At 36.9% G+C, this 24,106-nt stretch overlaps 1 protein-coding gene across 1 annotated transcript in view; it reads left to right on the top strand.

Annotated features, from left to right (window-relative positions):
• Positions 1-20,552, top strand: part of LOC113231013 (high affinity cAMP-specific and IBMX-insensitive 3',5'-cyclic phosphodiesterase 8) — a 448,718-nt gene extending 428,166 nt beyond the window's left edge. Inside the window, exons 8-18 of the mRNA XM_026465153.1 lie at positions 1,805-1,972; positions 3,665-3,867; positions 5,326-5,509; positions 5,994-6,170; positions 10,860-10,952; positions 11,659-11,910; positions 14,922-15,138; positions 15,981-16,162; positions 17,618-17,751; positions 18,723-18,877; positions 20,049-20,552. Of these exons, the coding sequence (XP_026320938.1) occupies positions 1,805-1,972; positions 3,665-3,867; positions 5,326-5,509; positions 5,994-6,170; positions 10,860-10,952; positions 11,659-11,910; positions 14,922-15,138; positions 15,981-16,162; positions 17,618-17,751; positions 18,723-18,877; positions 20,049-20,221 (1,938 nt within the window). The 3' untranslated portion in view covers positions 20,222-20,552. The remainder of the gene's footprint in view (positions 1-1,804; positions 1,973-3,664; positions 3,868-5,325; positions 5,510-5,993; positions 6,171-10,859; positions 10,953-11,658; positions 11,911-14,921; positions 15,139-15,980; positions 16,163-17,617; positions 17,752-18,722; positions 18,878-20,048) is intronic.
• The last annotated feature ends 3,554 nt before the right edge of the window (positions 20,553-24,106 follow it).

The raw sequence follows: 24,106 nt of genomic DNA, 5'->3' as shown, positions 1-24,106 counted from the left end.
ATAGGAACATATTGAGGTTATCATGCCCCATTTCCATATTGAATACCTCTGATAGGTTTCCATCCGATGCAGTAACAATGATGTACGGAAAGTTGAAACTACACTGGGCTATTAATGAGGCTTCAACGAATCACATATCTTCTTTGGAAAAAATCAATAGACGTTCGCCATTTCAAACGTTTTTTGGAGTATTCAGGACTAACTGAAAAGTTGATCTAACGCCTAATTTTTGGCGACTGAATGTGACAGTCCGCAATAGCATCTACGTTTATTGTTACCCTTATTTAGAGTCTGTACTACCTCAAATGGCTTTGGTTGATTCCGCATAACAGTGAAAATGTTGAATCAATCACGTTGGAAAAAAAATATAGTAAAATTGAGCGTATAAGTATACGGTGTGAAAACACGATTCCTAAAAATATTCACAATAGAAAAGAAACGCGAAGTTACCTCGAAATTTTACAAGAAAGCGTTGTATTCAATAGGTACTTTACATATGTCAATGATTTTTTTATATCAAATGAACTAAATAGAACATGTATACTATGATATACATTTTTCAAATGGTTTTAATTTCGTTTGTAAAAAAGTAAATTCTGAAATAAAACCAGTGCCCGTGCCGTTCGAAAAAAATCTAATTTGAGCTGAGGTAGTATCGACTCCTAAACCTCGATGCTAAAAGAAGGATATTATAAAACTGGCGTCATAGTCTGAGTATCCGTGTATTAATTTATATTTTAATTTTCTTGCCACACACAAAACACTTGTTAAGTACAGTATTACCCTTGCATGTAACTTCAAACTCGACTGTAGGTAAAATTACCAACACAGAATACCAGTGATCATTACAAGTTCATGGTTCGGAAACGGTACACAAAATATTTTACGTAAAAAAAATTTAAAAGGCCCATTCCGTTGTTACACTTTTTATTCATTTTTCAGGAAGCCCATGTGATGTAGCATACTCGTTATATCTTGAAAATTGGGGATAACACGTCTTCAGCTTGTAATTGATATATATATAATAAGATGTATCAGTATTCGTAATCTAATATTAAATAATAATAAAATTATCAACTAAATAACAGAGTGCCTCAAGGTTACGTTTTAGGGCCTATTCTTTTTATTCAATTTTAATAGTTCTGTTAACAATTCAATCCGATACTACTATTATACTACAAAGGTTTAGATAATTAACTAAATGTAAACAAGCCGTAATGAAGTATTTTATGAGGCTGGTTACTTATTGTGAAATTACAACGAACTTTTTGAAAATGGTTCTAAATATATGATATATTTTCCGGTAATATACCTACAACATTTCGAACTATAAATATATTTAATTAAAGGTGTTTAATAACACGTATCACAACTTTCCTACGATTGTTTTTTACTACCTTAAATCCAGCTTTTAAAAAGATAACAGCATGCGAATGCTTTGAGTACAAATCAAAGAGTACAGTAGTAGTACGACGCATGAAACTCACTTCTAAATATAATATTTGACCGGTTAACCAAGTGACATCTGAAATTTGTTTACTTTTAATTAATTATACCTAAAACCTAGATTTTTATACCATAGATGCTTAGAATTATAAATTTATTGTCTACTTGGCGTTACATTAACAAAAATAGCTAGGTCTTAATCTGTACACCTAGTATCGTAATGTCTCAGGAGTCTATTGGGAACAGTTTCTTTAAACATAAATATTTTATGAATAATATAAAAAATATATAAAATATAAAGTATAGTTTTCCCTACTACCACAAGATTCCCACTTCTAATATTCTTATTTCTTCACAGGTGATGGTAGAAACGGTGGGCTCGACAGCATGGTGCGCAGAGATATTGCAGGCGCGTGCAGCTGGTGCGACCGCACGGACGCAGATCGCTGCGGTCGCAGCGCTTGCTGCAGCTATTGACCGTTGCCGGGATCTCGTGGCCGTCACTGACGACCAACAGAGGATACTAGTAAGTATTTAACTTCATATAGAAAAGGCGCGACACAAACGAAATGCCTTTTTGTGAGCCAAGCAATCAAATCCTTTACTCGAGACGATCATGAACAGGTATATCTTGTATGGAATTTGATAGCACCGAGCATAATATCGTCGTCCTAGCAACATATTCCTCGTATATTTTCTCAGCATTCTACACTGCTTTCCTATCAATAGCATGATAATAATTTTATTACCAACATTCACACCTAGTAAAGTAAATGAGTGACTACTGAAAACAACTCTAAATCAATTGAATATTTTTTGACGGGACGAACTAGTCGTGCGACTGGTAGTAAGCGACACGCACGTCTGTAGCAGTTGCAGTGCCACTAAGAACATTAAATCGCAAAAATCTGAGGGTCACTGCGACGACTGCGCCAGTCGCCTTGAGACATAAGTTGACAAGTCCCAGGCAATTGCTTGCTACCTGACTGTAACTTTACCATCACCCTTACCCTTCAAAACCGGATCGCAGTAATGCTCACATGATTACTGCCGCCTGGCAGAAATAGGTAAGAAATAGGCAGTACTTCTCTGGACGAACTCTATTACAAGGAGCTCTCAGTGGAGCAGAAGGACCAGTCTCCTAAATAATGTTTTCCTGGAATATTTACAACACTTAAATTCATATTAGTAGCATTGGGCTATCCATTTTTTTGTCTTTTTCCGTATTACCACTGACATTGTATTTAATGACAATGGATTGTTAAGATATGATCTACCATTGCGGTTACTTATGTATGTAATGAAAAGCAACGACCTTGCGTAGTAACTAAAATGAAAGATAGCATATCACAAAGTATCTACCAAAATTGCTGCTTTAGAAAGGCGTCTAGATAAAAAGATACTCTCTATCTTTTATTACGTAGATACTATCGAAAACGCAAAATAATTTTTAAACGCGTATCAAATGAAATAAATGCCTAAACATAATCCTGATATTTCAGTATAGTACCGACATTAAAAATAATTTGGAAACATATTTTCAAAGGAAATGTCTTTTTTATTCTATGGCTAAATCACACATCACATATTTAAGTTTCACAGCTTCATGCATAATAGAAGCAATTGGTGGCAAAACGTGGACAATTAATAATAATAATTAATAATAAATAATATTCATGATATTAGTCGGTGACTTAAATAAGGACATATCTTCAGATAATATCGACATAAACAAAGATCAACCTTAACCTGACTTCTAGTCGCGGCTTGTTACCAAAATATAACACCCCTACAACTTTATACGCTAACAAATCAAACATAACGAATTCCTTTGAAAAGTTATGCTACATTTTTTATTGGAATGAAAATAAAACTACGAAATGCATATCGTTAATATTTACGGTTAATTTTATTATTTGTTAGCTACATTTTAGAAAGTACGTATTCTTACCTGATGAAGGTTGCGGGACGTTCTTTGGGAGAGGCTTATGTTCAGCAGCGGAGGCTGAAAAAGCTCTTTCGGCTGAAATTATGATGATGATAATGTTGATGAATTCGTACTTTTTCATAAAATAAGTTAATTCCCCATCCGCCATTATTATAATCTTGAAAAAAATTATTAATTTCTCGTTCCGTCTATACATTTCAGGAAATCTGTTGCTGCTTACCCATCTCAGAACCTTGAACTGTAAATCCAGCTATTATTTTTCTCTTTCAGCTCTCAAACAAATCCTGGTGCCGTGTTCTGGGCTGGCGAAACGAAGAAGGTCCAAGGGCGTTGACTGAGGCTGCAGGTGGCGAGGCTTTGAGACTCGCAGCCAGCGGGGCAAGGGACTGGGAAGCGCCAGTCACTCTTCGACGTAGGGCCACCCAAGATCCCATATTTTTGCCGTGTCGAGGAGCCGCTGTTGCCTTGACCAAGTAAAGATATTTACTGATAATGATAACTTTCACAACACCTTCCATATTGCTTCAGATCATTGAAGTTGTTAATATTACAAAAGGCCACCTACGAGGCGACTTTAAAGATAATAATAGGGGTTAAAGTATGAAATTGCCGATTTGTACTGAAAATCTAAATTGTTTATTTTTTTAAATTTTTAACAAATTTATTTAATCAAAATAGTTGCCATTATTATCTATACATTGCTGCCATCTAATGGGAAGGTTATTAATGCCTTTGCGATAGAACTCCGACGATCTAGACTGCACAAACTGTGTGAAAGCATTTTGTACTGCCTCCTGGGAAGAAAACTTCTTGTCACGTAGATAATTGTCCAAATCACGAAAAAAATGGTAGTCCGTTGGAGCAAGGTCTGGTGAATACGGAGGATGACGAATGGTTTCTAACTGCAGTTCCTGAAGGGTCAAAATGGTTTCTCGTGCTGTGTGAGGTCTCGCGTTGTCGTGGAGCAATAATGGTGAAGATCGATTCATGAGTCGGGGCTGTTTTACTGCTAGTTTTGTCAACATGGTTCGGAGTTCGGCACAATAGACATCTGCCGTTATTGCTTGACCAGATCGGAGAAAACTATAGTGAATAACACCATGCTGAGACCACCAAACAGTTACCATTACCTTTTTATTGGTAAGTTTTGCTTTAGGACACTGTTGTGGCATTTGACCTGGGGTCAGCCATTGCATTTTTCCTTTCCGGTTATCATAAAGAATCCACTTTTCTTCACATGTTACAATTCGATCCAATATTCCTTCATTTCTGTACCGGTTCAACAAGGCAACACAAGTTTCAACACGCGTTTCTTTCTGCAGATCAGTCAAATCATGAGGCACCCATTTTTCGTATTTTTTTATTTTATTGATTTGACGCAAGTGAGTCAATATTGTGGGTAAGGTAACGTTAAACCATGCCGCTAATTCCTGGGTAGTTTGACTAGGATCGGCTTCCACTATCTCTCTTAATTCATCGTTATTCACCTGTGTGGGCGGTCTTCCTCGTGGCTCGTTCTTTAAGTCGAAATTTCCATCACGAAAGCGTTTAAACCAAAATCGCACGGTGCGTTCATTAGTAGACCCCTCTCCAAACGCAGCATTGATATTGCGGGCTGTTTCTGCCGCGTTAGTTCCGCGTCGGAACTCGTATTCAAAAATCACTCGAATTTTCGCAGTATCCATCTTTCTTGTCTAAATTGAATAACAAAAACAATTGAAAGTCGATATTCAAATGTTTCAAATTTAAAAAAAAAATCACAGAAACCATTTGAAAAAAGTTTCATTCGAAAACCTCAAACCATGAAGATTCTATGAAAATTCAAAGAACCTATTGCAATAAAACGGCAATTTCATACTTTAACCCCTAATATATAAAAATTTCGGGGTGTATTTTCTTGACTAATACCTTTGCAATTTTTCTTTATACAGGAGTACATCTCACATTGTCTTCGTGTGCGAGCCAGGAAACTTAGTGGACACAGAGCGCGGCCGAGGCTCGCTTCACTCCATCAGGCGAGGATCACTGGACGTGCGTTCAATTGCTTCAGATGGACTTCGTAGGACATCACTAGCGAAGTTACAGGGACTGCCGCTCGAAGCACCTATTACAAAGGTGAGTCCAGTGACTAAAATCTCTTCTAGAATCAATAAGAGGCCCAGTAATAATATTACCTTTTGAATAATGGAACACAAATCACTTAAAAGCTAACTTTGTGTTTACTCACTAGTAGAGTTAACAATGTTATTCAAGATTCTAACTGCAAGTACAATTTCGTTATAGTAAAAAAACGCTACAGAGACATTTCTTTCATTTTATCTTCAATTGATGCTTGTTTGCGATTTGTGTGTGTGATTGGGTCGGATGAAAAACAGGCTTGAAATCATTGCAAACTGATTTCAACATTTTGTTGAGCTCTTGTCCGTCACACACATGCTTTATTCTTTCTATTTTGATTTAATTTTGTAAATTGTATAAAAAAATTGTTTTTTCTCATTTCTGTAAATTATTATTTTTTTATATATGTATGAAAATAAATAAGTTCGTACTCAACAATACCCTTACTGAAGCTGTTATATATCGTATCTCATCTCTTTAGGTCATTTCACTCCTCTCAGCGGCTGCAGAGGGCGCTCCTCCGTCAACAGTAGCTTGCATAGAACGAGCAGTCGACATGCTACGGACTTCAGAGTTATACTCCCCACAAATGAGAGACGAAACCAAGCTCAGGGTCGAAGACCCCATTGCTACTGATCTTATTGGTGCCCTGCTGCAGGTAAGTAAATAAATACTGGTTGTTTAATTAATTATTAAAGTGAAAAAATGTTTTTAAAGAATATTCCATTCTTGCGTAGAAATTGACCATATGTAAGGGCGCATTGGCGCATCGACATTCTCGACGGTGGGCGGTAACATGTTGGCTCAGAGGTTACTTAGGTGCTACGTAAATGTAAAAGTAATTGTTTTTAGAACTTAAGTGGGTAGTAAATATAAATTGAAGTGTGCACAAGGAAAATTTATTTATTTTTAAACACTTTATTTTTATGTTTTCTGTTGTTATGTCTTAGTTATATTAATGATTGAATGGTCATGAGACAAAAGAGTGGTTACCAACTAATAAAACAATAACGGTTTTTGAAATAAATGTTAATGGAATTTTTAAAACTAAACTCTTCTTTAACAGGATTTTGGCAAACTCTTCTATAACAGGATTTTGGCTGCAATGTATATTAATTTTGTATTTTAGCCCTTTAATTGGTAATGATAATGGTAAAAGTTAACTAACATTGTAATTTATTTTTTTATGTTCCTGTACGAGCAGCGGGATCAAGGGAACACGAACATTATGTTTATGGTAGGAGGTTTGGATTTAGCCTGTATCTCTTCAAATTGTTCTGTCTTAGCTGAATTAGTGCTACGCCTGTTTTGTGAACAGTACATTGTCTTGGGTCTGGAATAATTTGAAGAAAATGAAAACAACTATAACATTAAAATATAACACCAATAATTGACACAAACAAAAACTGCGTATGTCACAAATTACATTATTACATATAAACATATTACACAAATTTAAACGAACGCATTTAAAAGAAACGTGCCCAGACGTAACGGGCCCTGCCTAAAGATACACAATCGGTCAAGAATCGTTATCGGAAACGTTACTAACATTACATTCTGATTTTCAGTTCTAAAATGACTATACGGCTTAACCGGTGGCTGAGTGGAGTATACCATATGGCAGGTCTTCTAGAAATCTTTACATTGTCTATACAACACGGTGGATTATGATTAAATTTTCAATTAAACGGTGTTGACCTTCGATTCCGAGGCAATCCTACGAACATGATCACATTTATTTAAACTCTATTGCACGCAAAACAGTACAAATGGCGGGACTAAATGCCATTAGACAATCTCCACCCGTCAACCGGTGAACTGGATTCAGTATAAGTAACAAGAGGTGCATAACTTGACAATTAAAAACAGATAGGGTCAAAATTTTTTTATTAAACAATTAATAATGATACTTAATGCCCCGCATTAAGGCTGCGTTTCCACCAGAGATGGACGAAATAGCTAGGCAGTGCGCAGATGAGTCGCGGTAGCAGAGTACTCGCACATCCCTGGTGGAACCGCAGCTTAAGGAAACCCTGTATTACCGGTGCCATGGACACACACATAGAGAACATATTACAATCATGAGAGAAATAAATATAGGTCATACGCCAGACTTTTACTGCGTACTGTAATATCCCGGTAATTGTAATGGTTTAAAAAGTTTAGTTGTTAGTAACAATAGGTTGATTAATTAGCTCGCATCGGGTGACGATAAATATTTTACTAACCAACCATTGTCATTACCGGGGATATGTCACAATAAAAGGCTCTACATTAAATCTGATTTTTTAATTTTTGTTTGGAAATGACAGTTACTAGAATTGTTATAAATTAAATGAAACATTTATCAGCAAAAAACTTTTCAAACACTTCAGAAAGGTTCTAAATTAATATAGTACGGATTTAGATAAATGATGCAAAAAAATACTCTACCATAATAACAATAAGACAAGTAGAGCAACTCCTGCCTGTTCAGCACGTAAATGCCTATACGGCCCTTGGAGCGTAGGGTTGTCACAATATTATTTTAGTTGTACCTGCAGGTACAACTAAAATAATATACATCATTTGAAAAAATAAGGTATTCATCATTTCTGCTATATTTAAATATTTGTTAAATGCAGTACTCACGTATGCATATTTTTATACCGGGATTGGTATCTCTATTATAGTAGGATTATGTAATAGGTAGAAAAGAAATACTGACCCATTTTGAACTTGTGGCACTCTTAGTCAAACATTCACAAACACAGGAATAAACACCTCTACTATTTGATTTTATTGTTTAAACACCAAGCGACAGTTTCAATTCTATAATAAATGGCGCGTGTGACAACCCGCGCTTCCGCTGGTTCATTCCGTGGCTTAGTTGGCATAGTGTCTGATACGGTTTACTAGAAGAGTCGGTTCGAGTCCGACCGGATCGAAGGAATTTTTTCTAAGAGTTCGATCTTTTTATTAATAATCATAATAATATCTACTTCAGTACGGCTGCGTCATACATTTTTTAGGTCATGTGGACCATATTTCCAATTCTTTATCAATATTAGCGGTAAAATTGGGAATTATTTAAAAAGAATTGTTATTAAGCTTACGTAGCTTAATTCCAAGCCTCCAATAATGGTACGAGTAATTTTGGCACTTCGCACGTGCTGACCAAGATGGGCTTACTATTTATTTGACGTCGTGTCGAACATTCATTAATTTTGTAATTCAGTGAACCAGACAAATATGTGTATTCGACTTACACTTCCACAAACGCTGCTACAGACTTATGCGGACAAATATAACTGTATTTTAGTTTATGTTAGTGGTACAGACTAAGAAAACTGGCAATGTCTTGAGTAGAGCTGATATGCGACTCTCACTATTTCGCTGCTTAGTCAGACTATTTTTAGTATAATAAATGACGGAACGAACAAGTTATGGACCTGGTGGTAAAAGGCCACGCCTACCCACATCTATCGCAATGCCACTCAGAGCTTAAGGCTAGATTCAGGTGAACATCTGACGCGCGTCGTAACGTTCAGGTGATGAGAGTACGCGGAAGTCCTTGACGTGTCCAGTCATAGCTCTAACACTATCGCGACGAAAATGTGGGTCATCTGAGCAGGTTCACTGCCAGTGCCTATAATTATAAACGCGCATTTACATATACCAATGTATAAATATCTAGACAATTGATTGAAAATGCGTAATTTTTTGTCATCTGAACTTAGCCTTATAAGTATATATGAGAGACACTGCCACTACGCCCCGTCACATTAACACATAAAGTTGACAAGTCCTATGTATCTGCAGCGTCACCAGGACTCTTAGGTACAATTAAAACCGGAACGCAATAGTGTGCACAACTTACATGGTAGCTGGTACTTCCCTTGACGAATGCTTTCACACGCTCTACTGCTACTAAATTTTGTATTAGCCTAGAGTAGACTTTTGCCAACTTTTATTACGAGAATTGGTCAACATTCCAGTAAATTAATAAGGATCACCAGTCACAACCAAACTAAGATTGTTTTGAGACCAATTGGGTATGGATTAAGGCCTACTCAACCGTAGAAAATCTAACGATACGCACGGCCCGGGGAAAGAGACCGTCAATGAGAAGCAAAGGTAGCATCGGCACCTTACCTTCCGTGCTACTTGAATCAGAGCTAATTAAGGACTCTGCTGTGATGTAGGGGGACGAGACAAACGGAAAAGGAAACCAATGCTACTCTCATTAAAAAGCTTAGAATAAGGTACCATAGCTTATTATGCCATACTTAGTGCGACGTATCGCATTAATGTCGGCCTATTTTGTGAGTTACGAGCACTTATTGGGTTCAACGTAGTAGTTGGTTCATTTTCAGTTTGATTTCTCCATCTCATTGCGGTGGCAATTTTTATTATTTAAATATTTATTCTAGAATATTATCATGAAATACTATTTAATATTCGAGTGTAGACTCGTCCAGTATTATTTAATATTCCACGATAATAATACTCGAATACTTAAATAATAAAACTTGCCACCGAAATTAGAAAACGTACCTGAAAATTACGCAGTTATTCAATTTCTACACTGTCACAAACTTCGAATTTAAAGAAGTAACTTTCATTTCCGATCGACCTAAATCAGTCTGCAATGTAGAGCTCACAGGCTGTCTATCCAGCTACTTCTAGAAGCATCAGTGTTCATTTCGAATTAACCTAGTTTGTAGAGGGGACATGAGAACTCTATGCTTCTTCGAAAGAAAAATTCTTCTGTAACTACTTTCTTCTAGGCAATTAACTGTTAGGCTGCGGCGCTAAATATAATTAAAAGGATGTGCTATTTGTCCGTAACTGCTTTTAAAACACATTACTTTACTAGGCCGGGTTCACACTTATATCATTTTGGCGGATTGGTGCCGTCATCGATTGTTTTGATACGTGACAATAGTTGAATACGCCAATATGATACAAATGAGAACATAGCATTAGATATTTCACAATGGTCCTAATTAATCCCCATATTGTGTACATATTGGTTAACATAACATAATAAAATCTTATCAATGCAAAAATGCTTGCGTAATTTTATTTGTCATGATTTTGTTATTAACATTCTATTCTATGACTGGTTTCCCTCACTTAATTCTTATTTAAGAACTTTCCTATTCAATTTCTTTAACAAGCCTTAATAGATTAATGCACTTACCATCTCTATAATAGCACGATACACGCAATTAAAAATACTAACATACACTTTGTTCATCATAGATTATGAAATAAAATCTAATGCTAAACAAATTAAAATCTGCCTAAATAACTTGAAATGTTTGTGATTTTGTAATAATTCCGATTCTTTTGTTTTCAGCAAGGACCAACAAATTTGCTATCATCGCGGCGAAGCAGCAACGATTCTACTGTAGTTCGAGCGCAGAATAATAGAACAAATATAAAACATAAGGTTATTATTCTCCGATAAAGTTGTTAGTGGCTATAACGGGTAATATTAATAAAATTTCGGTATTTTCCATCGAAAGGAACCTAGTATAGTAATTCAGTAAGATTTTGTGTCTTATACTGTATGCAAACGGTACGACGGTACTATATTACCGTTGATTAACTAAGCGCGTATTGTCCTTTTTGTACACAATGTAAGTAACACACACAGTACCTTGAACAGTCTTCCTTTAAACCTGAATCTAAAAAAAAACGTTTCTCAAAAACGTTTCTCAAAAATTTTTCTTAGAAATTCAATCAAATTTACTACTTCCTTTTGATACATCTTGGAACAGAAATATATTTTAATCGCTGAGATCCCCCTGGCTATGACAATAACACACACACACTCAACATAGCCCCGCACTAGGGAAACCCTATGTGCCATGGACACATACATAGAGAACTACAAATTACACCCAAACTCACGAGAGAAATAAATGTAGGCGATAGAAATATTTCTCCCTGCCCGGGAATCGAACCTCTGCGTGGCAGTTGCAGGGTAGAGGCACTACCCAGAACACCCAGACCTGAATCAATACGAAAGTTCATTTCCCAAATTTGTACTACAGGGAATCGAACCCGGGATCTCCTCATCCAGCGCCCACAGTGCAAACCGTTGGGCCACCGAGGCCGTCGAAACATTGGTTTAACCAGTAACTTTTTTCCAGACAACAAGTCAACTTTGCGAGCTCCTAGATACGGCTCTCAACTGGGACTTCGAAATTTTCCGGCTGGAGGTAATCACCAATGGCAAACCACTGTTTCACCTTGGGTGGACCATCATGGGGAGACGCTTTGATGTCTGCCCAACGTTGGAATGCGAAGAACGTGTCTTGCTAAACTGGTTGACCACAATTGAGACGAACTATCGCGCTGACAATCGTTATCATAATTCCACTCATGCAGCTGATGTGCTACAGGTTAGTTTTTTTATACTATCAAGTGATGGGGCGAACAAGTCATGCGCCTGATAAGCAACACACTTGCCCATAGCAATTGCAAAATCACATCGAGTATATAACCAGAAATAGAGACGACATAAGATCCATCCATCCCTGGCAACACATCAGGCAAATGGGCCTTATATTACTTTTAATTGACTCTCGTTTGCGCTGAAAACACAAATAAGAAAGCTGAAATAGTACAGGGCCAACAACTGACCTGTGTGTAAGTCTCCGTATATTCTGTATTTATTGTAATAAAGATAATATCTCAAATAATGGGAACTGTTCCATTCAGTGGTGTGGGAAAAACAGCAAAACATCTAATTACAGAACAAACGGAATCGCATTTCATCGGTAATAAAATATGTAATTTTGCAATTTTCGTCATAGCAAAACTGAAGTCAAACTGGTCGATTTGAAGTGAAACAATTGACGACACCCGTCAACCGTTTCGAATTCGGGCTGACCAATCGGAGCGCAGTTCTCACAGTGATGATTTGGAAGAATAGTTTTCAAACAAATTAAATGACATTTCGTCTCTATTTCTGGTATTCGATACAGAACTCAGAGGATGGGAAAAATTTAAGATACAGAATCATGATCTAAGTGGCACTGACACTGCACCTGTCACCTTGAAACATAACTTTCACCAATCCCACATGCCTGTAGTTTCACGACCACCCTTTCCCTCCTAAACCAGAACACAATAATGCTCACATCATTGCTTGACGATAGAAATAGATATGGTTACTTAGAAGAACTTTTTCACAAATTCTCTACTGCTAAATAGTTCAGAAGTTAACTGTATAATTTCCCAAGTATATTTCTAAATTGGTACTATGCAAACGAAGATTATTAACAGATTTTTGAACACTAAGAAGACTAATATAGGTAAATATCATTTTCTCAAACAAGCTCGGAAATGTTTGCATTACTTTCAAAAAACGAACACGGAAAGTTTGTCATATAAGGACCGTGCGACTTCTTCCCGGCCAAGGCCTACAATGTAAAGATGAAAATCCATTAGTGTCCACTTGTCTTAACTTTCAAATCTACCTACTAATAATGAGCTATGTAAACAGGCAAAAGAAAAACTCAGACGGCCAAATGCTCAATGTTTATAGTTGTGAGAATTGAAAATACCTACCTGCAAGTCGATTCAGAACCTTACGATAACTCTGTTGTAGACCGATTCGATTAGATATCGAACGATTTCTTTTCTATTTTATTCACCATAACCGAATCGAACGTCAAACCGTCGTATTTGGAACCAAATCGAAATAACGTCACATTCGTACGATTACTCGTACTTCTCGACCGACAAATGTTACAAACGTTATTTGTTACCGAACGTCCTATTGTTTACAATGCAAGAATGTAACATGGAAATCTTTTATTATTTTAAATAAAATCAGGATTTTGTTCAACTTTATTAATTTATTTTAATGCGAGACTAATGCATTCCTACGTTTTAGGCGTTTAAAGCCTTAAAAAGGTATATAAAAGGATTTCATTTTTGTTATAATCTATATTCGCCGACTAACTCCGTAAACGTTGTTGGATAACGATATCGTATCCAAATCCGAATCGAATGTTCTAAATAGCTCAAAAAGCTACCTTCTATTCGAAAACCATATCCAATCGAACGAATCGGTTAAGATATCGAAGAGTTCTGAGGTCCCACTTACTTAAAAAAAAAAGAAATGTTACCACATTTAAACTAAAGTGTTGATATTCTTTTGTTTTTTCGTCTTTTTGTATTTTAGTCGCGAAATGAGTAGAGTGATAAAGAAGAAAATACAGTAATAGATACACATTGAAATATATCATCAGAAATTGAGCAGATTACTAATAATGTGCCTGGAAAAACAATAACGTTTTCTTTTAGCAATAAATTTGTCCTAACACTTAAATTGTCAAATATTAATTAATATTTTCTTACTTTTTCTATTATACGCCTTCCTCTCTTTAGTCTTTTATTATTCCCTCACATTATTTGAGAAAAATACTGTACGTGTCTCGGCGGGAACGGGGATAGCTTGACTCATATTAACACAACACTGCTCGCTCACACACGTCCTTGTAACTCATACTCGTCCAGCAATCCCTTACTTCCCGGCCTCTACTATTACATGAGTTATTACAAATCATACCTACAATTATTTACTCTGCCGTTGGACAGGAATGGCATGCTCACTAGATTCTTAACAGGGCATTGTGGCTTGAACAGGCACATGTCAAATATTGGGCAGAGAGAGAATAGAGAGTGTAGATTCTGCCACGAGGCGGATGAAACTCCTGTTCATCTACTCACCTAATGCTGATGGGCGTATGAAGTTCCATACTGGGTAGGCACATGCCACAACTAGAGGGCATAAAATCTGGTGGAGTCAGGAAAGTGCTTCAGTTCTTCAATGCTGTTGGCATTGGCTCTGCACTGTAACCAGTGGTGATCACAACAGATCATTCAATGGTCGCAGTGATGAGGGGATGCATAGGCCCTGAATGAAGCCACTCTAATAATAATACAATTGTTTACAAAGAGTAAGTTATACGCTTTGGTATCGTTTCTTTTTCCACCTACTATGTCATGTTATATCATATCCGGAAACATCCCCTCCTGACGCCATAGCCACCGTAGTTCACAATCAGTTACGAATGAAGGTTTTTTACTCATTTATGACAACTAGTTGCCTATAAAGAGTGTCTTTCTTCGTCCGCAACCTGATTGCGAAAAAATAATTTCAACTTCTTAAAATGCATACTTGACATAGATGAAAAGCATTCCTTGACATGCAACCAGTGAACAACAGTATAAACAAACAATTATGTAATTTAAACCAAAAATATACATACAACATTCACTGGCACAAAAAAATCGTTAAAACTATTATTTAAAAGTTCATAAATTAATTTGCAGTAGATCAGCAAAGTCTCAAAATACTCTCATAGTTTCCAAAAGCGTTACTAGATCACTTTCTTTTCAGGCTGTAGCATATTTCCTCGAAAAAGACCGTCTGAAGAGTCTCCTGGAGCCATTGGAAGCTGCAGCCGCGTTAATAGCAGCCGCTGCTCACGACATAAACCATCCTGGGAAGTCTTCAGCGTTCCTGTGCAACTCTAGAGATCCGCTTGCAATATTATACAATGATATCTGTGTTCTGGAGTCGCATCATGCTGCTTTGACATTTCACCTCACTCTCAGTAAGTTATTGTTAAAGTAGATGAAATAACGGTTCGAAGCTAATTTAATAATGTGCATAAGGACCACACTAATTACCTGTGGGTACCATTCAAAACACCCATCAGAACCAAATAACCAAACCAACTTAGTACCTAGAACTAAGAACCAATGCCCAGTCTCTTGATATAAGTACACATTTCATAATTTCAGTACACGTGGCGCACTGCGCGTCCAATACCACAATGCGTTCAGGATGCTATTACGACTTCCATCTTACTGTAGCGCATCAACCGTGTTTACTGAGAAACATGTTGACGATTTCTATGCTAGTGACATCTAGTGAGAGATTATTGAATAACCTGCTCAACACAGCCGATACTTTACAGGTATCACAACTGGCGCAGATGTCGCTTTTCAATGAAATGTCAGTTGTGATGCCTATAAAGGTATCAGCTGCGGTGAGACGATTTCTACGCTGTCATACAAAAGCATAGCGTGTCGCTATTCCGTCGCGTGCGTCTCAGTACGAACGACATCTTGAGCACATCGGCTGATAGATGGGAGTCCCGAATTGGGGTACTAGATGCGCTTGCTCACTGCTGCTAATGCGTAGCCATTTGCCCTATCATTGGCTGGGTACGGACAGCGGCACGCCAGACTACACATTTTTGTTCGAAAATCGCCTCCAGTGCGACGGAACAAGATACGTCAATGTGTAGCTTGATGTGCTGGCGTGTGTACGTTGTGCTCCCTTCAGATAAATATGAATGACTAACAATATTATGGATGTATATCTAAATAAACGGTTCATATTATTATTATAATGCTGTTAAAATTCAGATTCATCGTATTATCTTTTTAGATGACGATCGTTGCAACATATTCAAGAACCTCGACCGCGACACGTATAAGACTGTGAGGCATAACGTTATCGATATGATTCTCGCTACGGAAATGACCAAGCACTTTGAGCATCTTGCTAAATTCGTCAATGTCTTTTATGCCAAAACTTCAGGCAGTAAAGAAGATGGAATGCACACTGATGTGAGTACTAGTAATTGTACAGATGTGTTTAAGCTGTTCGCGGGTAAAATGAACAAAATCAACGTTCACAGCCGTAGCAACCTAATGATTTGACCTTATGATTCCGCCTATTAGGCAGAGTTTCTCTCAGAGCACCTCTGAGTTTCTCGGAACTTATGTGCGAAATTTAGTTTCAAATTTACCATTAGCTTTTCCGTAAAGGACTACGTCGTGCCTGCGCACATCTATAACAATTATGTATTACGTTATGTTATCTTATACTGTACTGTACTGTACTATACTATATTAATTGTGTGTGTTATGTTGCCAATCCGCATTGAGCCCGCGTGGGAACTACAGCCCAAAACTTGTGAGAGGCCTGTGCCTAGCAATGGAAATATACAGGGTGTAATCCAAAATGTTAACATTAAACACTCCCTACATTTAATATGACATTCGTAGAGAGACTTTAGTTTTCCTATTGTAAGAGGTAACAATAAGTTAACAAATAACAAAACTGCTATAAATAAAGTAATAAAACTATCTTTTGATTTAATAAAAATATAATGGCATAGTCAATTATTTGGTCAAGTGTGAGTTGTCCATGAAAATGAATAAAATTGATGAAATTATTTTAGTGCTGTTTGACTTATTTCATGTAAGGATCATTTCTGAGTAAAATCAAGACAGCAGAAGTGAGTCAATTTTAATAAAAAAAAAATTTCATACAAAATGAATACCAATCAACATCTGCTGTCGTGATTCTTTTCATCCAATGTAATAAGTCTTATAAGAACCTGAGTCTATCAGCACCAAAAAAAATTAGTCCATTTTATTCATTCATTCATTCATTGACCAAATAATTGACTATGCCAATAGATTTTTATTCAAATATAAGATAGTTTTATTACTTTATTTCTATCAGTTTTGTCATCTGTTAAATTTTTGTTACCTCTTACAATAGGGAAAGTACAGCCTCTCTACGAATGTCATATTAAATGTATGAGAGCGTTTAATGTTAAAATATTGAATATTTCTAGTTTCATTTTTTTAAACTTATTAATGTCTATTTATTCATTAGGAAACGTACTTTCAATACCAGTTCGAAGCTTTTAGATATTTCTTAAGTTTATGAAATAATCACATGGGCACACTTAACGTTACACCCTGTATATAGGCTAACTATTTATTATTATAAAGTTTGTATATATCCCATATGGGAAAATGCAGACTGTATTATTATGAGAAAGTTGCAAATGATACGTGACCCGTATCACATTAAACATCACCATGTTTTAACTTTCAAAGTTCAATTGCCAGAAAATTCAATGCCAGCCAAATAGTAACCGTCGCAAATAGAGCTTGTAATAAGCCTTTTAACACAGCGATCTTGAAGTGATCTTGAGTAAATTGAGTAAATTTGTAATAATTTTACGGCAGCTCTGACATTTATTCAAATACGCGCTTATTTTTCAGGAACCTCTATCCCTGGACACGACAGCTTTGAACCTACCAGAGAATGTAATTCTAGTGAAGCGAATGATGATCAAATGCGCTGACGTTTCTAACGCTTCCAGACCGCAAAAGTTTGCTTTCGAATGGGCTAGGAGGTAAACTACAACATTAAAGATACACTTTAAACACAATTTATAAAAGTAAAGATTTAAAAGTTATTTGCGTGGCTAAAATAGTCTAAATCAGGGTTTCTCAACCTGTGGTCCAAGGACCCCTGAGGGTTCCGTTTAATGAACTTCGGGGGCCCATGGCCAGCCTACCTAACATAATGCATTAATTTAAAAATTGGTACACAATGTGTTGTGTTGTGAGTACATAGATGCTGTTGTACCTTTTTAAATTTCCACGCCCTTTAACGGCTATCCATTTTATTGGAGCGAGCGAGATGCGCGTAAGTGCATTCGACGTTAATGCAACCCATGAGCCTTTCTTCTTCATCTTTTCGGAAAGAGTCCGTAAACTTTTTGAAATTTTGAGAGGGGTCCATGACTAAAAAATGGTGAAGAAGCCCTGGTCTGAATGGACTCCAGTACAATTGTACTGGTTGAAATTACAGAATTGGAAAATTATGATTGAAAAGGATAGCAAGGAATGCCAGATTTCGCAAGTAACTTTTAGTGAAATTCTGGGATCCACATTTAAATCAAAATGACCTGAGTGTATTCTTCTTCTTTTTATAATAACTAAGTGACGGGACGAACAAGTCGAGCGCCTGATGGTAAGCGACACGTATGTCCATAACAGTTGCAGTACCACTCAGAGCTTTAAATCACATAGATCTGAGTGTCACTGCTACTACGCCCGTCACCCTAAGACACAAGTTGACAAGTCCCATGTGCCTGTAGTTTCACCAGCACCCTTATTCTTCCAAACCGGAACGCAGTAATGCTCACACTACTGCTTGGCGGCAGAAATAGGTAATGTGGCAGTACTTCCCTGGACGAACTCTTTCACAAAGAGCTTTACTGCGACTACTACTTAACTACAATTTCCTGGAATGATCTAAAAACTTTTTACTGAAGTCGAATGATTGTGAATCTAAATTTCAAAATCCTTATAATTCCAGGATCGCCGACGAGTATTTCCTTCAAACAGACGAGGAGAAAGCCAAGGACTTGCCGGTGGTAATGCCGATGTTTGATCGCGCAACGTGCTCGATTCCCCGCTCGCAAATCGGTTTTATTGACTACATCATCATTGACATGATGGAGGCTTGGGCTGGTCAGTGCGACTCAATTTATTCGTGACTCACTATATAATATGCCAAATTGAATTTTGATTTTCAAAATATGGTTATTAGTAATGCTTTTAAATAATATGATCTTTGTACTTAAAGCCATTGTAATTTCCATTGTCCATTTCAGCAACATTCAATTGTATACAATTTAATGACTAATCAACTTTGATGGGAAAATTCATGATCTGTGATTTGTGGCACATACATAAGTTATAGTTAGAAGAGCCAAACAATTGGGTGTGTTATTGTTAGCCTGCTGATGCAACCCTTGACTGGTCAGGACTAGAAAAATCGAAAATAAACTTTAATTCCTAATTGTGGTACGCCGGCGGCCCACATGGCCTGCTAGATAAAATTCGAAAATACATAGTGGCCCGCTGCACTATGGCGGCACCATATGGCCTGCTGGGTAAAATACATGGTAGCCTGCTGCACTTGGGTTTTGTGGGCTGCCGGCGGCCCACATGGCTTACTAGTTACAATTCGAAGATATATAATGGCCTGATGCACTTGGTTTTTTGTGGGCGGCTGGCAGCCCACGTGGCTTGCTGGTTTACATTCGAAGATACGTACCTAGTGGCCTGCTGCAGTCGAATTTCTGTGTGCGGCCGGCAGCCCACATAGCGCTGAGAGTATGAAGTGTGTCACTGAATATCATATTCGCAAAATATCATGTTCGCAAAACATTAACCTTAGAACTAAGTCCAAACTCATGGTACAACTATGTCGTTTAACTAATGTAAACGGTTCTTTTATGGGGAACTTTATACGTTTTTACAATAAGATTCCGCAGCATATATTAAGATTATCATTTCCTAAGTTTAAGACATATATACAAAAGTATTGAAATTGAAAAGATACATACAAAAAAATTTAAGACTACCTAAGTGTTAGATAAAGATTATGTATGGAAAAACGACACACAAATTTGATTCAACATGTATTCCATAGCATTTAACTTTATTTGAAAAGAGCAATTCCAAAGGTTTCTTTCTCGTTCTTCTCAGCAAAGTCAGCACAATGAACGAGCAGTAGCTTAAAAAATTACATTTTCAAGTGTAAATTTATTTAACCTATGGAATAAATGATTATTTTTCACTTCGGTTTATGATTTATAAAGACATTAGGATTAACAAAAATCAATTCTCTTTCCAGCATTCATCGACATGCCAGAGCTAGTAAATCACGCACGAAACAACCACGCGCGCTGGCGGGAACTCGACGACGCTGGTGTCACTACCATCGCCGACGTGAATAGAGTGCAGCGCCAGCAGAACTCTATACAAGCCCCGCCAAGTAAGACCGAGCAGAGCACGAAAGAAGAGTGAACCCGCAACAAATAACAGAATTTTAAAGTATTCATGCGTGAACTGAATCGCAACAGGGACTATGAATGTGTGGAGATATTTGTAAGAAAAGACAGGAATCTTTTCGTCTTCTTATTAGCTTGGATGACAAATATTTTTTGGATGACAAGTATTGGGTTTAGCAACTAAAAGATGAATTAGGTAGGTGGTCCGCTTAAAGTACATAGGGGAACTCTTTAGCGCCAATATTTAGAACAGATAATGCAACTAAGAGCGGTTACACACGAAACGTTTAGCAGCGCGTCTGCAGCAATTCTGTCGCGATGCAGTAGCGATGCAATCGCGGTGCAAACGCGATGCAAAGCGATGCACGTTTATAAGGTGTCAACACGACATCGATGCAATCGTGCGTTTGTATCGCTGCTAAAAGTCACCGTGTGTAACCGATATAAGGGTTATCAAGTGTGACTTCCTACCAAAAGATAAAAAGGAAGAAGGTACAAGCTCAGAGAGAAAAAATTAGGTAAAGAGACAACTTTGCTTGAAATTTGAAAATCTACGACATTCTGGCTTACATTTGTACGGGTCAGAAGTCCCTGTACCTCTCTGAGTGAACCTAGAAAGGTTATATGTAAAAGAAAGTGGGTACATGAATGTAACGGGAAAATCTTTCCTGTATTTGGTATGTCAACGTTAAAGTCTGATACGGATCATTGCCTGACGGAGAAGTCCGGAAATACGCTTATTTTATACTTATATCCGTGTTAGTGTAGATATCACTAAAATTGTAGGTAATTGTTGATATCTACTTTTTTACGTAGTTTGTATTTATTAGCGAATATTGAATCCAAAAATACTTATTTACTATATTAAATGTGTCTACGGAATTTTCTTGGTGTTTTAACGTTTTTCGAAAAAGGCCCTATATATTTTTTAAGAACTTAGTTCGCAAAAATACCGTATTAATATCAAACAATACCGTAAATCATATTATATAGTCTCTCATATTTTAACTCATCATTCTATAAAAAGACGTTATGAAGTCTTGCAAAAGTATATTAGGATAGGAGAGGTTATGTTTTAAAAAACAATTAATGTTGAAATTTAAAATACTTAACAGGTTTTTGTTAAAACAATAAAAACCCAATTTCTTCTATGAAAAAAATAGTTGCCTTTTACACGGGTATAATTATATTAATTACATTTTGTTGTATAAATATGTTTATTATGATAAGTATAACAATGGTATCCGTGATTAAAGTGCCATATGATATGATTGGCAAAACCTTTGTTCAACCTTTTTGTACTGTAATCTTTTATAACCTAATTGCAATTAGACAGGACTATTGTGAACAATGATAGGACAATCAATGCAAAAAGATAACGTAAGATTGAGTTATCTTAAGTATGTGCAATTATGTATTTATACATATAACTAATAACAGTAACTACGTTGCGTTTCTTCACTAAACCATAATTATGCAATCTTTATCTATAACTAACGTAATCGACATTTTTAGCGAAATTGGGATTGTCACATATCTGGGATCAGTAAAACAAGATCTACAACTAATTGGTTCTTTCCTTCTGTAATTTAGTTTTTGTTTTATTGTTCAGGAAAATCTGCGTAATTTAATTTTTTTTTTTAGATAACAATGATACTTAGGTGCCAATATATCGCAAGTTACCGAAATAGAAATGCATTGGTTTGACCACTGACTTACAAATAAATGGACGACGGGTCTAATACAAAACCCACGAAAAAAATGTCCCAAGTCAACCTGTTTAAACGTAGTGACATGTAAAGGAATATGAAAAAGCTAAAACGTTGAATTTAAATTGTAATGTCATCGCAGTACTGTCTAATTTTGCTTGCTTCGCTGTCAGTCGAACAAACGAAGACTGACTCGTGACACGTGAATGACGCTCTGTATACGATTTTAACGCCCTATAAGTTCGGACACTTTTTAGCGCGGACCCGACGTCCTTATAATTGTAAGTCAATGGTTATGACAAATAGGGCAAAAATGCAGGTAGCAATCGGGTGTACATTTAGGCGACTCACGAAGATGAAAAGTGATCTCTTTGAAGATGTTTCCCTTTAGGCCATAGTTTCCCAAAGTGGTCCCTACCCCAATTGGCCCCCCAACGCTGAAGAGTCCTTAGGGGGCGGTAGGGGCCTCGGAAGCAATTGGGAGGCGTTGATGCTGTCCAGGAGATGCTACTTCATTTGAAAAAAATCATGAATTATCTATATAAACTACACTACATTTTTTTTCTTGTAATTTTTTGTGTTAAGTTAATATGAAAAATACGTGTTTTCATTTATTTTTTGTGGTGGTGAGCGTTGAAATTTCTTTCTTGCCTAAATGGGCGACGAGCCAAAAATTTGGGAACATATGCTTTAGGCCGAAGTTCGTAATTCTAAAAAAGTCTGTCTGGTTGCAGTTATGTTAACAACATCCCATGACACTGTTGTCCCATAACCTGATCACTTAGTCAAAATTATGACGAAATTTTGCCAAAGTTGTTCATCTTATTATTATATAATCAATATTGGTCCATGTACACTTGAGCTTCAGATAAGTCCTATTTTTATATTCAAATTTTTGTAGTGTACACCCAAGGCGGGGTAATAGCGGTGTCTCACTTTTAAAATCGACGTCATAGTTTGTTATATATTTAACGCGATAATATTTTAAGGTTAAACTTTCTTAGTAACATATTTTAATAAGTTTCCTATTTGAGGCGACCACAATCTCACCTGACGGTCTCACGTTGAGCTCTAGGATGGAACATGCATGCCTGCAAAGTGACTATTCACTTTTGCCTAGAAAAGGCCCAAGTTACATAATTTGTGCAAAAAGAGATCATCAGGTTAAGAATATACCTACGCATATAGGTATCGCATCAGGAGAGGCTTCGTGCAGATTCAGCCAGGGAGCGAGGATTTCCGAAAATCGAATAAATCTTATTCCAAGAATATGATAAGAAAGATGCGATGTAATGTGCGTCTTATTCTTGTAATGTGCGTCTTATTCTTGGTCTTATTTGATTTGGTGAAATCCACCCTCAGTTATACTGAATTAGTGTCGCAGCTAAAGGCAAGTGTGACAAAGCCCTGGGCCATCTAGGTGCTCTATTAAAGCAATTGCGTTAATGCTGTCTCGAGACAAAACATTTGGATACGTGCCAAATCATCAAAATTAAATAAAACGTCAAAATGATATCCATGATACCAGATATATATCATACCAGATTGTAACCAATACGGCCCGTTCACATGGCTATCCATTTCTGCAGGAACCTCTTACTGATTGATTCCTGCAAATCTGACTGGTGTCTCTACTGCATATCACTGAGCATTCTGTTTCTGTTTTTTTGCGGGACAGAGCGTGCAGACACAAAGTAGACGTATGCAACCTCATTTGGACAAAAAGCCGTAGATATATGTTATGAAACCGGATCGTGTTGTTTTTCTAGACAGGGGGTTCTAGCTTGCAGTTATAAAACTAAACTGTAATAATTGACCGATTTTTCGCAGGATGCTGCAAACATGGTGCCCGTGTATTCCGTTTTATTATTTTTTTTAGACAACCACAACAATTACAAGGGGGCAGTTCCCAGAACACCCAGACCAGAACCAATTTAGAAAAGCTCATTTCCCAAATTGGCCCTACCGGGAATAGAACCCGGAGCCTCCGCATCCAGCACTCACAACGTAAACCGTTAGGCCACCGAGGGCGTCATTACTATTGAAACGCGTTTGCCAATAACCAGCTTTCTGCAAAGAACAGGATGCCGCCCTGTGAACGGGCCGGCAGTTTTTCTTTTGATAATGTTACAACTTAATGACTATTGAAAGTGAGAACACCTTAAATAAAAACCTTGGAGTGAACCAACTCT

This window comes from Hyposmocoma kahamanoa, unplaced genomic scaffold (genome assembly GCF_003589595.1).
Source record: "Hyposmocoma kahamanoa isolate Upper Pololo Valley unplaced genomic scaffold, ASM358959v1 64, whole genome shotgun sequence".
In the NCBI taxonomy this organism is placed as follows: domain Eukaryota; kingdom Metazoa; phylum Arthropoda; class Insecta; order Lepidoptera; family Cosmopterigidae; genus Hyposmocoma; species Hyposmocoma kahamanoa.
Note: the sequence above shows the minus strand (reverse complement) of the source record. Positions and strands in the feature narration are given on the sequence as shown.